The 20,797-nt window shown below is 35.7% G+C and overlaps 1 protein-coding gene across 1 annotated transcript in view; it reads right to left on the minus strand.

Moving 5' to 3' along the window:
* Window positions 1-20,797, minus strand: part of CSMD3 (CUB and Sushi multiple domains 3) — a 629,782-nt gene that overhangs the window by 339,490 nt on the left and 269,495 nt on the right. Inside the window, exon 10 of the mRNA XM_035317227.1 lies at window positions 14,778-14,902. Coding sequence (XP_035173118.1) covers window positions 14,778-14,902 — 125 coding nt within the window. The remainder of the gene's footprint in view (window positions 1-14,777; window positions 14,903-20,797) is intronic.

Raw genomic sequence — 20,797 nt, forward strand, 5'->3', positions numbered from 1 at the left:
TCTCTTCTCTTCTCTTCTCTTCTCTTCTCTTCTCTTCTCTTCTCTTCCCTTCCCTTCCCTTCCCTTCCCTTTCCTTTCCTTTCTCTTCTCTTCTTTTAATAAAATCTCAGCTTTTGTATACTTAACTAGGTTGTGAAAAACCTCAATGTTTGATAAGTAATAAGTACGTTTTGGCTATACCTTACTTTAAAACAGTAAAAGGAGGGATTTCAATAGTTTTGTCTTATGCATTTTAATTTGAAAAACAAAAACCAAGATTTATTATTATTATTTCTATTATAACTATTACTATTTGGTTGACTTTTTTTTTTTTTTTGGTTGACTTTTTAAAGTTCTGTTTATGACTGACAGCCATGGCTATTCTGAAATTATTTCTGGATACTGTATGAATTTAATTATTCAGACAGTAAATTTGTCACTGTTATATCTCATGTTGTATATCAACAACTTCAGATTAATAAAAATCTATTGCAGAATTTTTAAAAAAGTAGTATTTTAAGAGTGTATGGAACAGTAAACAAATCCTACTATTGAAAAAACAAACAAACAAAACCCTTCAGTGAAATTTTCCAGAATGAGAGGACCTTTCATTGTTGCATTTAAAATAAATGTTTTTGTGTTTGTTGCTGATCTAGCTTGTACAGTATACAAGGAAAAAAAAATACATAAAAGAAACAGAGTATGTGAGGAAATCAGACAGACGAACAGAACTTTGAGAATGCTAGTTTAAAATGACAAGGTGAAAACAGTATAATTGAAAGCATGGCTAAAATTCCCATCAACTTCCTTTGGAGAGAAAAAAAATAAAAAAATAAAAAAGCCTTTCATTAACAACCTTTTCATATATATATCACATTTATGTATGCATGTGTAGGTGTATATAAATATATAATACCAATATATATTTATACATGTAAATGGCTAAGTAGCCAGAAAAATAGAACAGCTCCAGGGGCTGAAATGGGGTCCTGGGCAGGGCAGGGGGAAGCCTCAGGTGGGGCTGGGTGCAGTAAAAAGGGCTGTCAGTGCTCTAGGAGTCCTGAGAAAATCTGTTTGTTGCTATAACCACATTGGTTTTGAGCAAGCCACCTATGTGTCACAGCTTACCCAGAACATCTTTCAATGTGGTCATTAAAGAAGGAAAGGATTTATTTTAATGATCTGACTAAGGATAATGAACAAAGCCTATTTGTGTTTTTTCTCCCCAGCTTTGTCACTTTAGTCAGGTATGTAAGAATATGAAGCTAAATAGCACGGATGACCTGGCTCAGAATAGCATCACGTATGGTGAAGGACACTTTCTAGGAGTGTAGAAAATGCACTTTCAGATGTAGACACAGTATACGTATTGCTAAAAGTTTCAAAAGGTGAACTAAACCAGTGGTCTCCAAAGTGCAGTGTATACACCCCAGGAGCTTTGCAAGAAAATCTATTCGGATGTTTGGCATCTATTATTAGAATAGAATTTAATGTGGTAATCACAGGTGCTCGCTTCTTTTGGACTTGAGATTACGTGATATTTGCCATGTTGACGGCAAGCTGAATATGAGTCAACTGTGGGTCTTTGCAGCCAAAATGGTCAACCTTATCCTGGAGTGCCTCAAGCACAGCATTGCAAGTTGTTTCAGGGTTGTCCCACTCCGTGCTGGTATGGCCTCAGCTCAAGCACTGTGTTCAGTTTCAGGCACCACAATGTAAGGACATAAACTACTGGAAAGTGTCCAAAGGACAGGAACAAAGATGGTGAAGGACAACATACCAGCAGTGGCTGAGGTCACTTGGTTTGTTCAGCCTACAAAAGAGGAGACTGAGGGGAGGCCTCATGGTGGCCTATGGCTTCCTCATGAGGGGAGCAGGGAGGCAAACACGGATCTCTCCTCTCTGTTGAACAGTGACAGGACCTGAGGGAATGGCATGGAGCTGGGACAGGGGAGGGTCAGGCTGGGTGTTAGGAAAAAGGTTGAGTGGGTGGTCAGGCACTGGAACAAGCTCCCCATGGAAGTGGTCATAGCACCAAGCCTGCCAGAGTTAAGAAGCATTTAGAGAACATGCTCAGACACATGGTCTGATTTTTGGGTGGTCCCATGCAGAGCCAGAGGTTGGACTTGATGATCCTTGTGGGTCCCTTCCAACTTGGGATACTCTATGATTCTGGGATTCTATATACAGAATAGTTCATTACATCTATTCCCCCAGATTAATATATTTATATTTTTAATGTAATAATACAGAAGCTGATACTGTTTGCTGTTTTTTAATCCTATCTACAAAGAATGGAAAAAAATATATATTCTAATCCTGCAATTTTCTGTAAGCATTTAAATAATATATCTTCAAATGATGTTCTGGAAATGACAACTATTAATAAGTAGGACTAAAATAATAATGACAAGAAAGTTCTGAATCTTCACATGGGAGATTGTACATGCAGATAAATCTTAACATACCTCATTAGGCCTAAAAAGTTACATGACAGTCAGAAAACAAGATTTTAATACATTTACAAGCCTGACGGAGCAATCAAGAGTATATTATGTTGCATATATGAAGAGCGACAGTTAATGCACATTTTATATATCACTAATTTCTGGTTAAGTCACAGAACTGTACCACATTTGAGTAAAACATGTTTTTCAAATCTAGCAAGACTTCTACTTAAAGATTTAAAAATCATTTATAAACACTAATTATTTCAGTTTCACAATACCTATGTGAGGTGAAAAGGCTCGTAACTTTTGCAGAAAGAATATCCCCACTTAAAAATTATGGACTGGACATTCAGATGGTCTAAATTTTGGTTGAAATCCTTAATCCTTGCTTACTCTTCAAAGAAAACCTCTAGAAGCTCAGCAGCAGACAGTAGAAAACACCAAGACATCTGATGATGGCCCAGGTTACACAATAATTCAATTACAAGCTCAGAATTTTTCATTCAAAGCTTTTGCTTTAATTATTAGGTCACCCATCTTTTGTCTCTATTTGTCTCTATGTCTCTATTTAAATGATGTCTAAAGATATAAAGAAATTATAAATTAAATATCAAGCATATATCCTAACCCTTATCCAAAGCCAGATTATTCCTACAATATATCACTTCTATTTTGCCCAGACTACTTTAAGTCTTTAATTATTTTAGCTTTCCTTCAAGGAGAAAGTATCCTCCTTTCCACTTAGACAGATGTAATGTTGCCATACCCGGGCACAGAATATAATGAGAAGCACTTTCTGAAATAGCTTATTAAAATATTTTGAAGCTCAACAACGAAGAGTCAATTGTGAGCTGGGGAAAAATAAATATTGACACTTACCATGCAAAAAATTAAATATTCATTTTTTACATTTTTGCACTGGATTTTATAGTGACAGTGTCTCATGAATCAAGTCTCCCTGAAGAGTGGAATATATTAATTTCCCTTTATGGGACATCCAGTCTCCTAATTCTGAATTTCTGAATTCTAGTCAGTTATTTTCTGTGGCCTTATTTCCATTCAATTTTAATCTTTGTCCAAAAAAATTCATTTTGGTTACAAACTCATAACATCGCTTGCATGTGTTGCCGTATGTATACACTTGGAAAGACCAATCTGTTTGAAACGGTCATGTCCCCCTCAGAACCAGGCATGCTTTCTAATTTCTGAAAAATAAAATAAAATAAAATAAAATAAAATAAAATAAAATATTGTATCTCCATTTAATCTCTCTCTGCCATAGTTGTCTATACCTTAAATGGCAATTATAACACACTCATTTCTTCAGAGGACTAAAGAAAATCCCATTAGCCATGCTTGACTCCTATAAAGCATTAACACCCTCTATCTACATTAAAAAATAAGTATGACTTAAGCAATTAATTTAAAAATTAGACTAGCACTGTGTTAGTAACTAGTTCTTACATGATACTCTTGAGATTTACAAGCATTTGCAAAAATTTTTATCTCAATTCTCATTTTTCCTATTGCCAAGCTTTGCAAAGGTAAGTTGAAGATATAAATCAGTCATCTAGATAGTAAGCACTATCCATATTGTTTAGTAAAATATGTGTTCCCGTCTGGCTGCAGAAGCCATTAAACTTAATTGGGCGTATTTTTAAAAGTTTTACAAGCATTTTTGTACAGAAGATACATTCTCACTGATTTGTGGGCTTTTATTTTTATGCCTATATTTTTACAGATGTATAACAAAATCTTTCAAATTATATTTTACACATTCTCATTTAAAATACATTCTTTAACTGATGATAAATCATGATAATGTTTAAATATTTTAATTTAGGACATCCTGTATATGTTTCACCTCTCTAAGCTATTACTTAAATCTATGTTTGTCTAACATTACAGTGAGTTATGTCATTTCTGTCAATATTTAGGAAGTAGCAGACAGATTTGTTTGAGATATTTTTCTCCGCTCCTGTCTAAGCTAGTTACTCCCAGTATACAAACCAGAAGCTAACAGTAATGAGTCTTTGCTTACTTTGCTTTAAAGTAAATTCAAAATATGGAGATTTTGAGAAGTCTTCCTGAAGTTTCATTGTAAGTAGCTATTATATCTATTATCACTCCAATTAAGAATGGGAACATTTTTACATATTGTACTCCATTACTTAAGACACTGCATGATATTTAAGATGCTTGAATGTAAGCTTTTATTTGAAATTCTTTAGCAGTATGGTGTTGATTTCCTTAACTTCAGATATCTGTAGTGCATAACAGCAGGAAGATCCAAGGGCAACAATCACATCCATATTTAAGCTCTTGAAGATAGTGATTTTTGGTGAGTCAATTTTAAATGAAAGTATGCTTGAAGAGTTTAATTTCACTGCCAATATAAACAGTAGCACGTTTAGCTTGCTGATGGTATTTCATTTATGCTAGTTCTGAATTAATAAATTTTCCCACATAATATGCACTTCAGTTTCATTTATCAAATTCAAAATCATAAGTAATCAGGAAGTACCTCTTATCAGTGAAGATTTAAAAACACACTTTATCCTTCACTCCTTGTCTAAGAAAAAAAAAAAAGTATCTGTACTGCAGTACAATTTATTTGATTGTTTTTGGTTTTGTTGCTGAAAGAGAATGCAGGACTCTTTGTTCATGTGATCTGTACCTACGATTTTAATGTTTAAGTAGAAGACATAAAAAAAAGAAAAAGTGCTTAAAAGATGAAAATGTTTTACTTGTGAAGAAGACAAAGAAAAAAAGACAGAAAAAGGATAGGAAAAAAAAGATAGAAAACATCTATGTTTACACAGTTCGCTGTTGAAGAAATTTCTGTTGGAGAAGGCTGCAAAAAGAGGTCACATCTTTCAATCTTGTTAGGTCACATCTACAATACTGTCCATTTATGGTTAAAAGTGATTGAGAAATTGGAAAAGGTCCAAGATTAAGCACTGGAGAACTTCACAGATGAAGAATGATTGAATTAACTGGGTTTGTTCAACCTAGAGATAGAATACTCAAGGCAGAATCTAATCACAGTCCTCTGGTAACTAAACATAGTTATGGAAAAGATGACACATGGAAACAGAATAAGAGGTAGCAAGCATAAGTTTCATTAGGGGAAATTCCCTGAAGAACACAGGAACACAAGAATAGGTTGCTGATCGAAGTGGTAGAATCTCCCTCACTGTATCTGGTTTAGATTTGTTTTGAGACAACCATGGATTACCTAATTTAACTCCCTGCTTAGAACAGGAGATCAGATGATCTGCAGAGGTCCTTTCCAACCTAGACTTCTCTGATTCTTACTGTCAAAAGGAAAGAATAACTGAGACGGGGTTTACAGAGGTTTGCCTAGGTAAGGTTTCATTCAATATTAACTCCTTGGATGGCAGAATAGAGTATACTTATTAAATCTCCGTTTAACACAGAGCTGGGAGGGACTGTGACGATATTAACAAACACAATTGGAATTGAAAATGAGAAACTGAAAAAATGACATTGAAGTAGGATACAATTCAGTAGAGACAAGTATAGGATAAAAGACAAAAGCAGGCATAGTCAATTAATAAATACAGCATAAGTAGCAAGTCATTAGAAAGCAACACTTTATAGAGGTTACAGTGACATGGAAATGTAACCCAAGTAAAAATATCCTACTGTTATGAAAAGACAAGTGAAAGTGTATGATACACCCAGAGTGGTAGTTAGAGCAATGTGTGAAAATCTGAAAAATTCATCCTGTCAACTGAGTGCTGGGAAAGCCCATTCTAAAATAGAGAATTCTTAGAAACTGTATTTTAAGGAAGACATGGACCAGTTGGGAAAATGATGGAAAAGGTTAGAAGTATATAAACGTAACCCATAAGAAAGGACTGACTGAACTGATGTTGGTAAGTTTAAAGATGAGAAGGTAGAGAAGGTATTCTTGCAGTATACAATAAGCCATGGAAAAGAAGAATTAATTAACCTGCTCTCTATGGAGAAAAGCCTATTGGAAAAAAAAAAAAAAAAAAAAAAAGTTGTTTAAGTACAGCACAAGGGTTCACTTTGAATTAGTAATAAATCTTCTACTTGAAAGACTAATGAAAGACTGGAGTGCGTAAGTAGGATCTAAAAGAACTTCTCTTGGAAATAAAGAATATTAGACAAATATCTTCTGGGAATACATATAGTTGTCATATGAAAATAGATGCTGACCTGTTAAGACAACCTCCAAACCTACTCATCTATGATGCCTATCTGCATATATGGGTATGGGTGTACACTTAAATACATAGATTCTTACTCATCACCACATTTAAGAGGTCCAGCTACATTACTACATTTCAGGCAGAACTGAGGCAAAGGTGGATTTTTCAAAAATGTACTAAATGTAAGTGAAATAATTTAGAAATTATAATGAGAAATTAGAATAGTTCCATTGGAGAGCATTGTCCAAATGCCTCTTGAACACTGAAAGGTGTGCAGCATCAACCACCTCTCTAGCAAGCTTGTTCCAGCATTTGACCATTCTCACCGTAAAGAAAATTTTCCTAATATCTAGTCTGAATCTCCCCTGGCAAAGCTTTGTGCCATTCCTGTGCATACTATCAGTGGTTACCAGGGAGAAGAGATCAGCATCTCCCTCTCCATTTAGAGAACAATAAGGCTACCACTTAGCTTCCATTTCACCAAACTAGACAAAATAAGTGTCCTCAGTCATTACTCTGAGGAGATACCTTCCAGCCTTTTTACCAGCTTTGTTGTCCTCCTCTGGATGTGTTCAAGTATCTTAACATCCTTTTTATATTGTGGAGCCCAGAACTGCATGCAGTATTCGTGGTGAGGCCACACCAATGCTAAATACTGCCAGAGAATCATCTCTAGCTGGCTGGCTATTCCGTTAAATGTACTCTACAATTCAGTTTGTCCTCTTGGCTGCCAAGGCACACTGCTGTTGAGTCCGATGTCAATACCCAGCACACCCAGATCCCTTTCTTCTGAGCTGCTCAGTAGCTCTCCGTCTGTACTTGTGTCTGGCATTACTCCATCACAGGTGCAGCACATAGCATTTACCTTTGTTGAATGTCATGACACTGATTTCCCAGTGCTTCAATATATCTAGATCCCTCTGCAAGGCCTCTTATCCCTCCATGGAGCCAAAAGCACCTCCTAGTTTAGCTTGCTGAGGTTGCATTCCACTCCTGCATCCAGATCATTGATTAAAATATTGAACAGAAGTAGCCCCAGAATTGAGCCCTTGGGATCACCGTTAGTGACTGTCCAACAGCCAGATGTAGTCCCATTCGCTGCAACCCATCGAGCTCCACCGTTTGAGCCAGTTCATCAGTCAGTGTTGCATGTACCTGTTCTTCATTAACCACCTCATCACCAAGGTGATCAGCTCAAGGGCAGATGCATTCTGCAGAGTGGAAGATCGTGGCATGCAGGGGGGGTTCGTGCATAGAGGAAGCTGGAGCGAGCCACCAGGAGTCAGCAGCCCTTGTGAGAGTGGCCAGAGAGGCTCGGGCAGAGCCAAGATCAGCCACGCCCCACACACATACCAAGGCAGCCCCCCAGGGAACATGACCACCAGGAGCATGGTCATCCCATCGGCACGGCACCAGCAGTTTATCAACAGAGGGTGCTGAAGCTTGGCCAGCTCAACCAGGGAGCAATGGTATTCACCCAGCAGAAGGCTTTCTGAGCTCAGCATCCACTGCAATTTCTGAGACAGAGCTCCAGGGGCTATATGATGCGCCCTACTCTTACGCCAGTACAGGTTGGCAATAGTGAGCACACCTGTGGGAAGTGTGCCCAGTGGGGCACTCCTAGGCTCAGTGACACAACTCAGGGAGGATTTGAGTAGGTTCAGGAGTATCAGGGAATCGGAGATGGAGACAGACTACTGGAATTGCTCCCTACCTTCCCTGAGGTAAGCCCAACAGGCAGAAAGGGCACAGTGTGGAGAATTCCCTGTCCTCTCTCCACCTGGATAGGCGGCAATGGTGCTCCTTCTGCCCAGTACAGCGGGAGCATCTTCTCAGTGATTACCTGACAGCTGTATTGGAGCTTCCACTCCTTGGTGTCCTTCGCCATGGATGCCACAGGAACAGAAGCAGAGTGCAGAGCATTCTGCCAGGTGGTCGCTGTGTCTGCACCTACTGGCTGCCACTTGCATGACAGTAGTGTTTAATACATTGCTCTATGTCAAGGATGCTGCAAGGGCTGCAGCCCAAACCTTCTAGGGAGCAGAGAAGGTGAACAGAGCAGGCAGAAACCTGTGTTTGTAGCCATGGTTGCTGGTGCTCCCTAGGAGTAGGTTTTATGAGATTTCATGTGGTTTGAACTGTCCACACTCAGCCAGCATTGCTCAGCTCTCACTCAGCCCTGACTGGTCACCTGCTGTCTGACTACTCACCTGCCAGCTGATGCTTCCCCACACACAGCTCACACAGTACACATGGCCTGAGGGTGTCAGGGCCCACAATCCCCCTGACACTCCCTGTGAACTCACAAGCCTTGCACTCATCTCAGTATCTCGCCAATGCCACTGTCACTGCTGCCCTTGCTAGTCTATTTATAAGGCAAGCTGTAATATTTATTACATACATTCTGATCATATATCCATATTAATCAAAGTGAGGTTTACACCATGCTTTTGTCTATCAAATGAAAGATACCACCAAAGGAGTTCACAAAATCTTTTTTGTTACAAAAATGTCTTTAGTCAGTGAAATGAAATGACCAAAATGGTACATGAAGAAAAAAAAGTGTTCTAAAATTTCCAGAGCCCAACTGAAATGCATAATACTGTTTGTTTCTTGTTCAACTATTAATCCAAAGTATTTTGTAGCCTGCTTATTAATTGGGTGATCACAATGTGAATGATAAATGGAATGATAAATAATCCTTTAGTTTTCTCCAATACAAAGAATTATTTCAAAACCACTTTTTCATTCTACAGATTACATGAGCTTTCTTAAAATACTGTACTTGTTGCAGAATTGTTGCTGACTTGCCAGCAGGCTTATGAAAGGCAGCATTCATAAATGCTTCACAGAAGCTGAGAAACAAGCAAGCAGAAAACAGGAGCGGCAAGCATGAAAATAAAAAGGCTAATCGACCAACTGTGAATAGATCTGTTTCATTTCCTGAAACGTAAATGAGAGGAAGAGATTTATCAACTAGCAGATAGTTTCATAAAGCAGATAATTGTCTCTGCCTAAGCAAGTGGGCTTTGTAATCCTCTTAGCTGCAAATTAGCTCCAAAGTATTACCCTGCAGGGGAATACTGAATCACATGGCATAAATAAGTAGAGTGTCAATCCTGAAGTGTTAAAACTTTCTCTCATGAAGGAAGTTACAGATAACTCAATGTAAGTAGTCAAGTTATAACAACTATGTATATTGTGTTGAGACAGGAAATAACTAACAACTGCAGAATTTTTCTTTCTTTCAAATAACACACTTCAGCTGTAATACTGTGTGAAGTAAATACTTGTTCAAAGATTCTCATGTCATCTTTTGAACATTTTTTATCATTCTCTCATTCTTAGGAAGGATGGAAGGGTACTGTTTTGTTGTGGTTTTATGTTTGTTTTTGTTTTGTTTTGTTTTGTTTTGTTTTGTTTTCTGTTGCCCTTTGAAATCACTATGCTGTGAAATTTATTTGCACCTCACATGTATAATATTTTCACTCAATAGAATTCCCAGGGAGGTGGTGGAGTCACTGTCCTTGGGGGTGTTTAAGGAAAGGTTGGATGTGGTGCTTAGGGACATGTTTTAGTGGGTGATATTGGTGGTGGGAGGTGAGGTTGGACCAGATAATCTTGAAGGTCTTTTCCAAGCTTAATGATTCTAGGATTCTGTGATTCTATGAATTATTTTATTTGCTGAAGGTATGAGTGACAGCAAACCATAAAGTAGAAAAAAAAAAAAAGTTTTCATTCCTGAGGTTTATTTATTTATTTATTTATTTCTGCAGAATACTGATATATCACATTTCCTAATCATTGTTAGGAATCACTAGCTAACAATGATTGAGGAATACCTGGCAAAAATCATAGAAAAACAAATTTCTGTCATAGTGAAAAACTCATTGAAATGGCTGGGACATTATAGCGTAAAAAATGCAGTGACATGTCTACCAGCAATGATCTGTACAAAAAGGTCTTTATTAGTTCTTGTTGCTCTCTCCCATTATACAATTTTAGAATACTTCAGTACAACAGTCCATAATTTTTTTTTTTATTATTTATTTTTTTTTATGGAGTATAAAAAGGTTTATGAGTCTGTACACAAAATACTATCTGAGAGGTTTTATTTTTTCTTTATTTTATTTTATTTTTTTTTAATCATTATTATAATTATTTTGGAGGTAGTAGGATATAGAATGCAACTGGTCTTGGCTAGGACAAGGTGATTTTGTGTCTCATTAAAATGAGACATGATCTTACATAATCTTATATTTTACAGAAACACAGTAAATAGGAATAAAAATATACATATATATGAATTTTATTGGAGACTGAATGTTTAAAGTGTTCTTGCACTTCACATACATTAACAGTATAAAACTGCAAGTTATCCTAGACTGGCATTTTTAGGAAAAATACTGGATCAAAAACATCATCAAGGATGTACATATTAAAGTTTCTCTTTTTGTAAAAGTATGGTACAAGAGGATAAAATTCTGATGTGAGATGATAACCTATTTGGAAAAAGGAATTCTATCTGTGGTAGAAGTAACCTGAATAGGTAGAGTAAGAAACGACTTTCATCACGTTATTCTGTCTTGTTTCTGTGGCTGCTTCCTTATTCTCATCCAATATGTCATATTCTATTTTAAGAAATGTAGATAAACTATAAAGGCAATTAATCCAAGAAAAATAATTCCTTAGTTATTAGTTGACATCTCGGTGGGTTGATGAATTGGAGCACAAGGTGAATTATTTTGCGACAAATTAAAAATACCCCAGCAGAACTTTAGGTTTGTATGATCTTCAAAAATTCAAGGAAAAAAAAAAGTGTCTGAGAGGATGAAAGTCCTTTAATATTTCACTAAATGCAGAAAGTGACCGGTTACTCTTCAGCTGTGTTTATATTAATTTATCTGCTTGCTTATAGCACAAAGCCATACTTTCCTTTCAGCTCTGAATTCTAACTTCTTTTCCAAATGCTTTGTCTGTAAATCACAGTGGGGCAATTTTTTTTTTTTTTTTTTTTTTTTGCCATATTTCATAACCAGGTCCATCCACCCTACTGACTACTACTTTGCTAAGGTGATAGCAAAGGAAAATGATAAAATACATTAAAATAAAAAGTGAAAGCAAAAGAATCATTGTCATATTACCAGAAAGTAATCCATCTGCAATTAAATCTAGTCAGGATATATAGTATATATCTAGTCATTATGTATATATATATAGTGTGTGTGTATATATATATACTATATATATATATATACACACACACATAGTATAATCTTACAGGTTTCTCATAGTCACTTTGAGAAATCAAAATGTTCAGAAATCAGCCAGAACTCAAGAGTTGCATTGTCCTGGAAACTAGTCTTAAGGTCTAAAAGATGTTGATAATAAGCATATTTGGTTATATTTTAGAAGTGATGCATCCATTTTCCTTCTCAAAGTCTTGTTGTATTTCTTCTGCAGTAATACTGCAGAATCATTCCAGCTTTCACTTTCATTAACATGATACTGTGCCAGTTGCAGCTGGTATTATATGATAACTCCTAAAGAGAGTTAATCTTTCATTTTTGGCAGGCAGTTACACTCCGTCACTCATATGCCCTGTGAGAACAAATTATGAGGATTTATGCTGTCAAATCAAATGCATCTCATAGAACTGGAAACTTCCTGTTTAGAACAGTATATTAATATACTGAATAATTGATATTCATGTGCCATTTTTGAAAAATGTATCATTACTGTGTGTTTTTTGGTGTGTGCACAGTAAAATTTATATAAGTGAATGAAAACAAGTGCTAGCTTTACTGTTCAAATAGGAAACAAAACATTGTAAAGAGTAGCACTTTAAGAGACATTTTAAAGAATAACAGATATAGTTTTAATACCACCTGTGCCTTCATTATCTGCAAAGCTGCATCAGTTCTCAAGACAATATTAATTTCTTGAATAACATAACATTTATGCATGACTGATTAGTTTGCCCAAATGGTTTGTGCACAGACATGCAAGTTCAATAAGCACACATAGTTTTACAGGTACTTTCTTTATGTTACTACTTAATATTAATTCTACTTAAATAAAAAATCCTTCAAAATGTTTACAGTATGCTCTGTGCATGGAACTTAAAGAACACAATTATTAGTCTAGAAAAAAAAAAAAAGTTTATACTTTAGTATATCTACTTAAAACCTGTTGTTAATTAAAAGAACAAAATTACAGCAAACCAAGGGTAGTTAAATCAGCAATTAATGACACACTAAAGAACTTTATATTTGACAAACTATAATATCTATACCATCTGTTTTTTCACCATATGGCGTTATATCAATTCCTAATAACTTTGTTACCATTGGTTCTCTGTTTTTAAGGTGGAATCAGCTAGCTTTGAAGTCTGCAGAAGGAGCATCAAGAAGTAATTGCTGTCCTTTTTGTTATGAATTATGCGTTCTATCTATGAATAATGGATTTACATATTTCTTTGATAGGTGCTCTTTAGTTTCACATATAGATACAAGTGTTTCAGAAATTGCTAGTTTCCAACAAAGTTATTATTTTTTTTTCTTTCTTTTTAGTTTGGTATTAAAGCTTACTTTAGCATTAGTTACATGTTCACAAATCTGATTTGCAAATTGTTGTACAGTGTAGTTCTCAAGATAGTTACAGAAGGTAAAGAAGTAAAAAAAAAAAAAAAAATGGACTGCAGACTTTCACCCCTTTATATGGATGTACATAAATACCTGCTGTTATAGAGAATTAAGAACTTATACAAAAGTTAAAAGCAATATATTTAACATCGATTTATGCTTGAAGGCCATAGTCCCCAAAAGCTACTGAACTATGTTTCTAAACTTTCAAGTAGCTATGTATCCATCTCAGTCTTACCAAATTGCTGCTGATCACACTTCATTGTATGTTAGAAGAGATTTATTTTTGAAAGAAGTGACAGTGTGTAACTGTATTTTGGTATTGTTAAATGAAATACTATTTGCAATATGCTCTCTTTTTTAAGTGTCTTTTCAATGTCATTACTAGATTGTATTATTAAACACATAACACACAGAGGACAATAAGTTTTATGGTATAATTACCATTTATGTTCCCATTTACCTCGGATGTGAAAGCCTAAAATTTTTAGAATGTCATTTTGTCATGGTTATCACACAATAAATCCTGTCATGCAGCCTCACTTATATATGAGCTTAATGATGATTTGCTTTTCAGGAATTAGTTTTGAATGTGTTCATTCATTTATGAAACACAGAAAGTAAGGATTTGAAAAACTTTGAAAAGCTACTTAGTCTAGTACCCCAGCTCTAGATGAGACTAAATTTACTCTCCTGGACATATTTATATTTCACATGTTCTTGAAAACTTCTACTCAAAGCCCTTAGAAACTTCAAGCTTTAAAGCCCTGAAAGACAAGCGTCCCTTTTGCTTCCCATGCCCAAGAATTCTTTGTGAATAAACTGTACTCTTCAATACTAGGTGTTTACACCCATGAATACATGTACATGTATATGTACACACAAGCATTATCATTATATATGCTAATATATATTTATAAAAATGTATATTGATATTTTTATTCCTTTATTCAGGTATTCATCATACTTCTTGCCATAGTGTTCAGACACCAGTTAAATTCAGCAGAACGACTTTGTCTTTTTATTCTTTTACATTTTTCAGTATTTTTTACCCATTATCTACTGGTCAGGGTTGAAACCAGATGTAGACTTACTTCTACAGTCCTTATCAATATTAGATTCAAATCTTTCTCATTTGCTTAGTAAATCTGCAATGAAGATGCTTTATGAACTTTATTGTTACAGATGTTTTAATTGTACACTGAATCATTGCAACTTTGAAATCCATCTCTTATTAGACTGTAACTAAATATGGAGTCTTAATACTTACCAGTTCTTTATGAAGTGAACTTCATTATTTAAGTTCCAAAGTAAATTAAAGCGCATGGAAATACAGACAATGTTCATATTATACAAAACTGTATATAGGTGGTATTTTTCTCATTAGTGGGGACACTAAGATTAAAATTTCAGGTATTTAAAAAATATTAATTGGTTTGGCTATCAAGCAGTAGACAGACCTGGAATAAACAAATCACTAAAGGATAAGAATTCCTCTTTACCTTTGCACACAGGTCTATGATCACTCCATGCAGCAAAAACTTCAGCTATCCTCTGACACGTGATGCTTTTTGAGCCTTGTAACACATAATCTTCATCACAAGAGAATTGTACTGTTGCTCCCAAGCTGAAATCAAGGAATGGCATAAAAAGAACTATTTTTAATAGTTATCAATTTTTGCATCATTTTACATATAAAAATTTTGAAAAACAAGGCATGTAACCCATTAAATACAACTTTTGTTCTTAGTAGCAAAAGCCTTCTCTAGGGTTGCCTTGGCCAGAGATGGTTCACCTTGTTTTAACATTTGTCTGGAGGCCAAGTGACTGTTTTCTGACATAACTTCTGACTTCCATATAGTAAAGATCTGACAAAGTTGAGCACTGTGTAACAAACTGGAGTCAGGAAACAGACTTGATGATCCTTGTGAAGATTCCTTTCAACTTGGGCTATTCTATGATACTATGATTCTATGATACAGCAATAGTTTATGTTGACTGAAGCTAGAAACCCAGGAGAAAGAGATTGATAAGATAATCAACAAGAAGATGAGCCGCAACTTTAACCACATAACTGAGGACTGTATATATTATATTCTTTCTGGTGAAAGCCTCAGGATACAGGTGACCTGTTGAAAATGTCTCTCACCCCTTCTTCTTTTTGATGAAGACCAGTGCTTTTGACTTTAGAACCCAGGGGGAAATTGGAAGATGTATAACTCCAGAGAAAATAATTAGATTATTAACAAAGTTTATTGTATTAAAAAATGTTATATTATTAATAAGACTTTCTGGTATTAATTTGAATGAGGAATGCATTACTGTAAATAATAAATTACATTTAAACTATTTACTATTACCATAAATAGTTTAAATTGACTGTAAATAGTCACAGTTTCATACTTTGACTAGTAGGTTAAGATTGTAGTTAGGCTAACAATAAAATCTTGGCTCCATGTATGTGGTGTGTTTTCCCTTTCCAGTAACAAGATTCTGAATTAGTTACTAGATTCTGAAATAGTTACTAGAAAATGGAAGTTACAAGGCGAATACGTACATTTGCTCCTTTAACTGGCATGTTTCTCAAGGTAATAGAAGAAAACAAAAGAATTCTAAAAATATCTTTCTAGGTATTGAGCTGTGATTGTTTATGAAGTGATAATGCAGGCTTCAAAAGATTTTGAACTTCTCCATATGGAGCTGACATTTGGTGTTGCAAACTTTTCACAGAACAGGAAGTAAGCTCCCCAGAAATTGTTTTGCTTGTTTGGTGGGTTGGTTGGTTTTTGTTTCTATTTTCTGAGGGGAGGACTGGGTTGTTGGTTTGTATGTTTGTTTTTCACTTTAGAATAGTTAAAAAACTCAATATGTAAGCATGTATTATTGAGATAATTCTTGTCCTTAAATATCATCATTTCAATTCCTGGTTGCAGTTGAAAATATCAAATGTATGAAACCTTTCTCTGGCATCAGTATCTTATATTCAGCTTGCTGTTTTTAAAAGCTTGTCTGTGACAGTTGTAAATTATGTCTAAAACCCGTGACTGTGATAACTTAGAGCATCACACAGGTCTTCAGAAAGCATGTTCCATTTTAGTAGTTGCTAAATTATCATCAATATGTATTTGAATTAAACATTGGTGGTATTATTTATCCCATTTTGTATGTAAGCCTGACGAGGAAGACATAGATCTGCAGATGCGTTACCTCCTGCTTGTGCCAAAAATGAATGACATTTGTGAAATACCCTTCTTTGGTTCTCCAATAAGAAGGGATAAACACAAAATACAAAACCAAAGACATTAGTGAAAAAATTCTGAAAAAAGTCTATTCAACAGTAACTGTGTAGACAATCACTTGCATAAGCAAACAATGAAGACTAACATTTTACAATAAGAAATAGAATACAATTATTTAGAAAAGGCTTACAAAAGCACTATGTCATAAAACTGGAAATGAGAAAGTTCATTTTCCTTAATTATCTTTATTTTTAGGTGGCCTAATATTAACACTTTGCATGTAACAGCTATTACAAACTACATAACTAATGTAGTAACCCTAGTCTGTGCACAGCTACTGGGGGACAAGAGGTCGATGAACAGCCTCGCAGAAAGGGATCTGGGAGTTCTGGTCAATGGCAAATTGAAGTAAACAATGTGCCCTGGCAGCCAAAAGGGCCAAGCATATCCTGGGGGTGCATCAAGCACAGCATTGCTAGCTGGTCGAGAGAAGTGGTTGTCCCCCTCTGCTCTGAAGTGGTGCAGCTTCACCTCAAGTACTGTGTACAGTTTTGGGCACCACAGTACAAAAGGGACATGAAATTATAGGAGAGTGTCCAGAGATAGGCTACAAAGATGATGAAAGGTCTAGAGGGAAAGACATATGAGGAGAAGCTGAGGTCACTTGTTTTGCCCAGCACAGAGAGGAGTAGACTGAGGGATGACCTCACTGTAGTCTACAGCTTCCTCATGATGGGGAGGAGCAGTTGCTGATCTCTTCTCACTGGTGACCTCATATTGGACCTGAGGGAATGGCATGAAGCTGCAACAGGGGAGGTCCAAGCTGGATGTTGGCAAAAGGTTCTTCACCCAGAGGGTGGTCGGGCACTGGAACAGGTTCCCCAGGGAAGTGGTCACGGCACCGATCCTGCCAGAGTTCAAGAAACATTTGGACAATGCTTTCAAACATGTGGCCTGATTTTTCGGTGGTCCTGTGTGGAGCCAGGAGATGGACTCAATGATCCTTGTGAGCCCCTTCTAACTCAGAATATTCTATGATTCTGTGACTCCATGCGTGTGGTAATACAGAACAAACACATTTAATCTAACTAAACATAGGCGTTTTTATATTCTGTGAAAACTAACAAAAGTACAGTCCTTATTAAGCACACAGCAGAGAGAAGTAAACTATTTTTAATGGTATTTTTCACTGCACTTTTTTATCATTTCCCAATGACTTTGTATATATATTTATATAGGAGGATTTAAAATTAATTTAGAAATCTGAATACCTAAAAATTACACAAGTTTTGTTTTTCTCTATTAATTCTGCTATAACTGAGCAGAAGAAGATAGATTACTTATACAATAACTTCTGCAGAAAATGAATTATTTTATTTTGATACACTACCTTAAAAAATCTTCCCTCCAAATTTGTTCGTATGGAAATTATTGTAAGACAAATACCAAATACTAGCAGGGCATTTCATTCTAATTCAAACATATCAAAATATCAGATCACAGAATCATTGATTTCAAAGAGGTTTGCCTAAATTTGCATTTACATTATGTGTTACATGAAGTAACAAGTTTTCTGAGATAATGCTCACAGCGTGTGCTTTCCAATTCTGATTTATTCTACTTGAATTACATGATGACTGTTGCTTCAAAATACATTATTTTATAGAATGTTAGCTAACAGATCTGAGCATCAGGTTGTGGTTGTTTTACCGTGCTGGGCAGCTGAACACCACAACTGCTCTCTCACTCCCCCTCCTCAGATGAGGAGGGGAAGAAGTAAAGGAAAGAACAACTCACAGGTTGAGATAAGGATAATTTAATTAAAGAGAAAAAAATACATATGATTAAGCAAGTATTATTAATTAAACAATTCAACTAAAGGGAAAAAAGGGAAAGGGGAAGAGGGAGGGGGAAAGGGAATAACAAAACAAGTAAAGGCTATGTGCAACTGCAGAGGAAAGAAATTACTTCCAAAAATGAGTGATGCTTGACCACGTCCTTGACGCAGGGCCTCAATGCACGTAGCCGGTGTTCGGGAGGAGGACAGACATTTTCACAATGAGAGCCTACCCCTCCCCTCTTCTTCCTTTTTCCACCTTTTATTGCTGAGTGTGACATCATATGGTATGGAATATCCCTTTGGTTGGTTTAGGTCAGCTGCCCTGCTGATGTTTCTTTCCCACTCTTTTGCCCACCCCCTACGAGGTTTAGAGAGAGTCCTGATGCTGTGCCAGCACTGCTCAGCAGCAGACACAACACTGGTGTGATACCACTGCTGTTCTAGCTACAAGTGCAGAGCGCAGCACTGTATGGGCTGCTGCAGGGAAAGTTAACATCCCAGCCAGACCCAGTACACAGGTCTTTATTTAAACTTTCCTAATGCATACCCCATCCAAGGATCTTAGAATCCTAACTGCATTTGCCTAGATAAATGATTTCCTACCTAAACATGGCTTACAAGACTTGCCACAGTACACATGTAGCTTTCTAGATACTTTAAGCTTCAAGATGGAGTAGTTTCCCAAAGTATTACATGTTCTAGTCTATGTTATAGCAGCTTTCCTCTCATAAATCATGGAATCATCTCACCCTCCACTGATGGATAATATCCTATTTTCCAGTCTTTGACATGCTGTCTATTTTGAAAAGTCTTGTTTTGTTAAACTCTTACTTCTGTGGTGGCACAATTCTTCATTTACCTAAATAAATGGTTTGAAGTTGTTTTATAAATCTGAAACTGGCACCTTTGCAAAGGTGCCTTTGAGGGCGGAAGAGGTCTGAAGACTCAAATCTAGCTTGATACCACAAGGTAGAGAATTCATTTTTGCTGAAGCACATACTAAAATTTATTAGTCTGACTTGTAAAGGAAGACCCCTGTTGTTACTGTTTGTTTCTTCTTTTCTTGTATATGAACATTTTAGTGCTGCAATAGTCATTTCAGTTTCAGTTCAGTGGACAAAGTTAGACAAAAAGTGAAAAAGACTGAGCACACATTCCAGAGATTAACTTTTCTTAGACAACCAACTCAAATATGTCTTTGATTAAAATAGTTAAAGAAGATTGATACCAAAATGAATAAGAATTAAATTTAAGGGAATTAGAATAGTTTTCTTACTGTTTGAAAAGGAATGGTGACCTGCACAATCTCTTGTGCTGATGAAGTTTGGGGAGCACTTTGGATTTACAGAGACATAGATGGGTAAATGGAAGTATTGATAGCAGATTACAGCTCTATAAATTAAAAAAAAAAAAAAACTCCTTTGTATAAGAATCAGGATAAAGTACATAAAGCTGTGAAAGAAGAGGTTAAAGAAGAGTTGAAGTAAAAAATTGAGAAAGACGTAAAAGTCGAAAAATGAGAAGGATATAAGTCAATATAATGTAAAGTCTGTTGGAAGGTAAGGCTGAAAAAAGAGTCACAAATCAGATCAAGAGCTGGAGAAAATTTCAAAATTATGATACAGAAAGATGATCTTATTACTAATGTTAAGAACTGTACTCAGCTACTCCAGGTTCTATATAGTGAGAAGTCTTTTAAAGTAGAAATTGGGAAGATGTAAATGAGTTTCTCAAGTTCAGATTTTCACAAGAAGGTATCTATGGAAAATCATGTTGAAATAATCTCATCCCCTTTAATAATGGAAAAAGGAGCATCTGGGGGGAAAAAAAATATATGTATATATATTGTCTTTAAATAACTGTGGACTGATTTAAAGAAACACTGAGCAGGATGTATTACATTTCCAGAACAAATTGAACTGAAGATACCAGAACTGTAACTAGCAAGCCAGGTCAAAAATTCCAGCAAGTTGAAATGATTATGAAGATTTTCCAAACCTAACAGGTATTTTTATTCCCTCTCCAAATATAAACAACACATTACCCAGTTCCCTTCACTTGTCCAAATCAGTTTTGATATTAAACTGATACTTGATAGTATATGACTGTAAGCATGCTAGACACATAAACCCATTTAAAACAGAAAAATTACAAAACCAGTAATGTGTGTGTTATGTGAGTGAGAACTAATAATGGCAGATAGATGGGCAGATGATAAAACACTGATCTAGGAAAGAAAATGGAAGTGCCAGAGACCGGTTTCTATAGCAGATCAACTTAAAAAGATGAGAATATTAAAAATCAAATAAACACTTCATTTCTGAAAAGTCAAAAAAAAAAAAAAATCCTGCAGTAAATTTACTCTCAGTGTATAATTAGTATAATTATTTTGGACTTGCGGGAGTCTAAAAATGGCATCCATAAAGGCCGACACATTATTTCA

The sequence above is a fragment of the Oxyura jamaicensis genome, chromosome 2 (genome assembly GCF_011077185.1).
Source record: "Oxyura jamaicensis isolate SHBP4307 breed ruddy duck chromosome 2, BPBGC_Ojam_1.0, whole genome shotgun sequence".
Classification (NCBI taxonomy): domain Eukaryota; kingdom Metazoa; phylum Chordata; class Aves; order Anseriformes; family Anatidae; genus Oxyura; species Oxyura jamaicensis.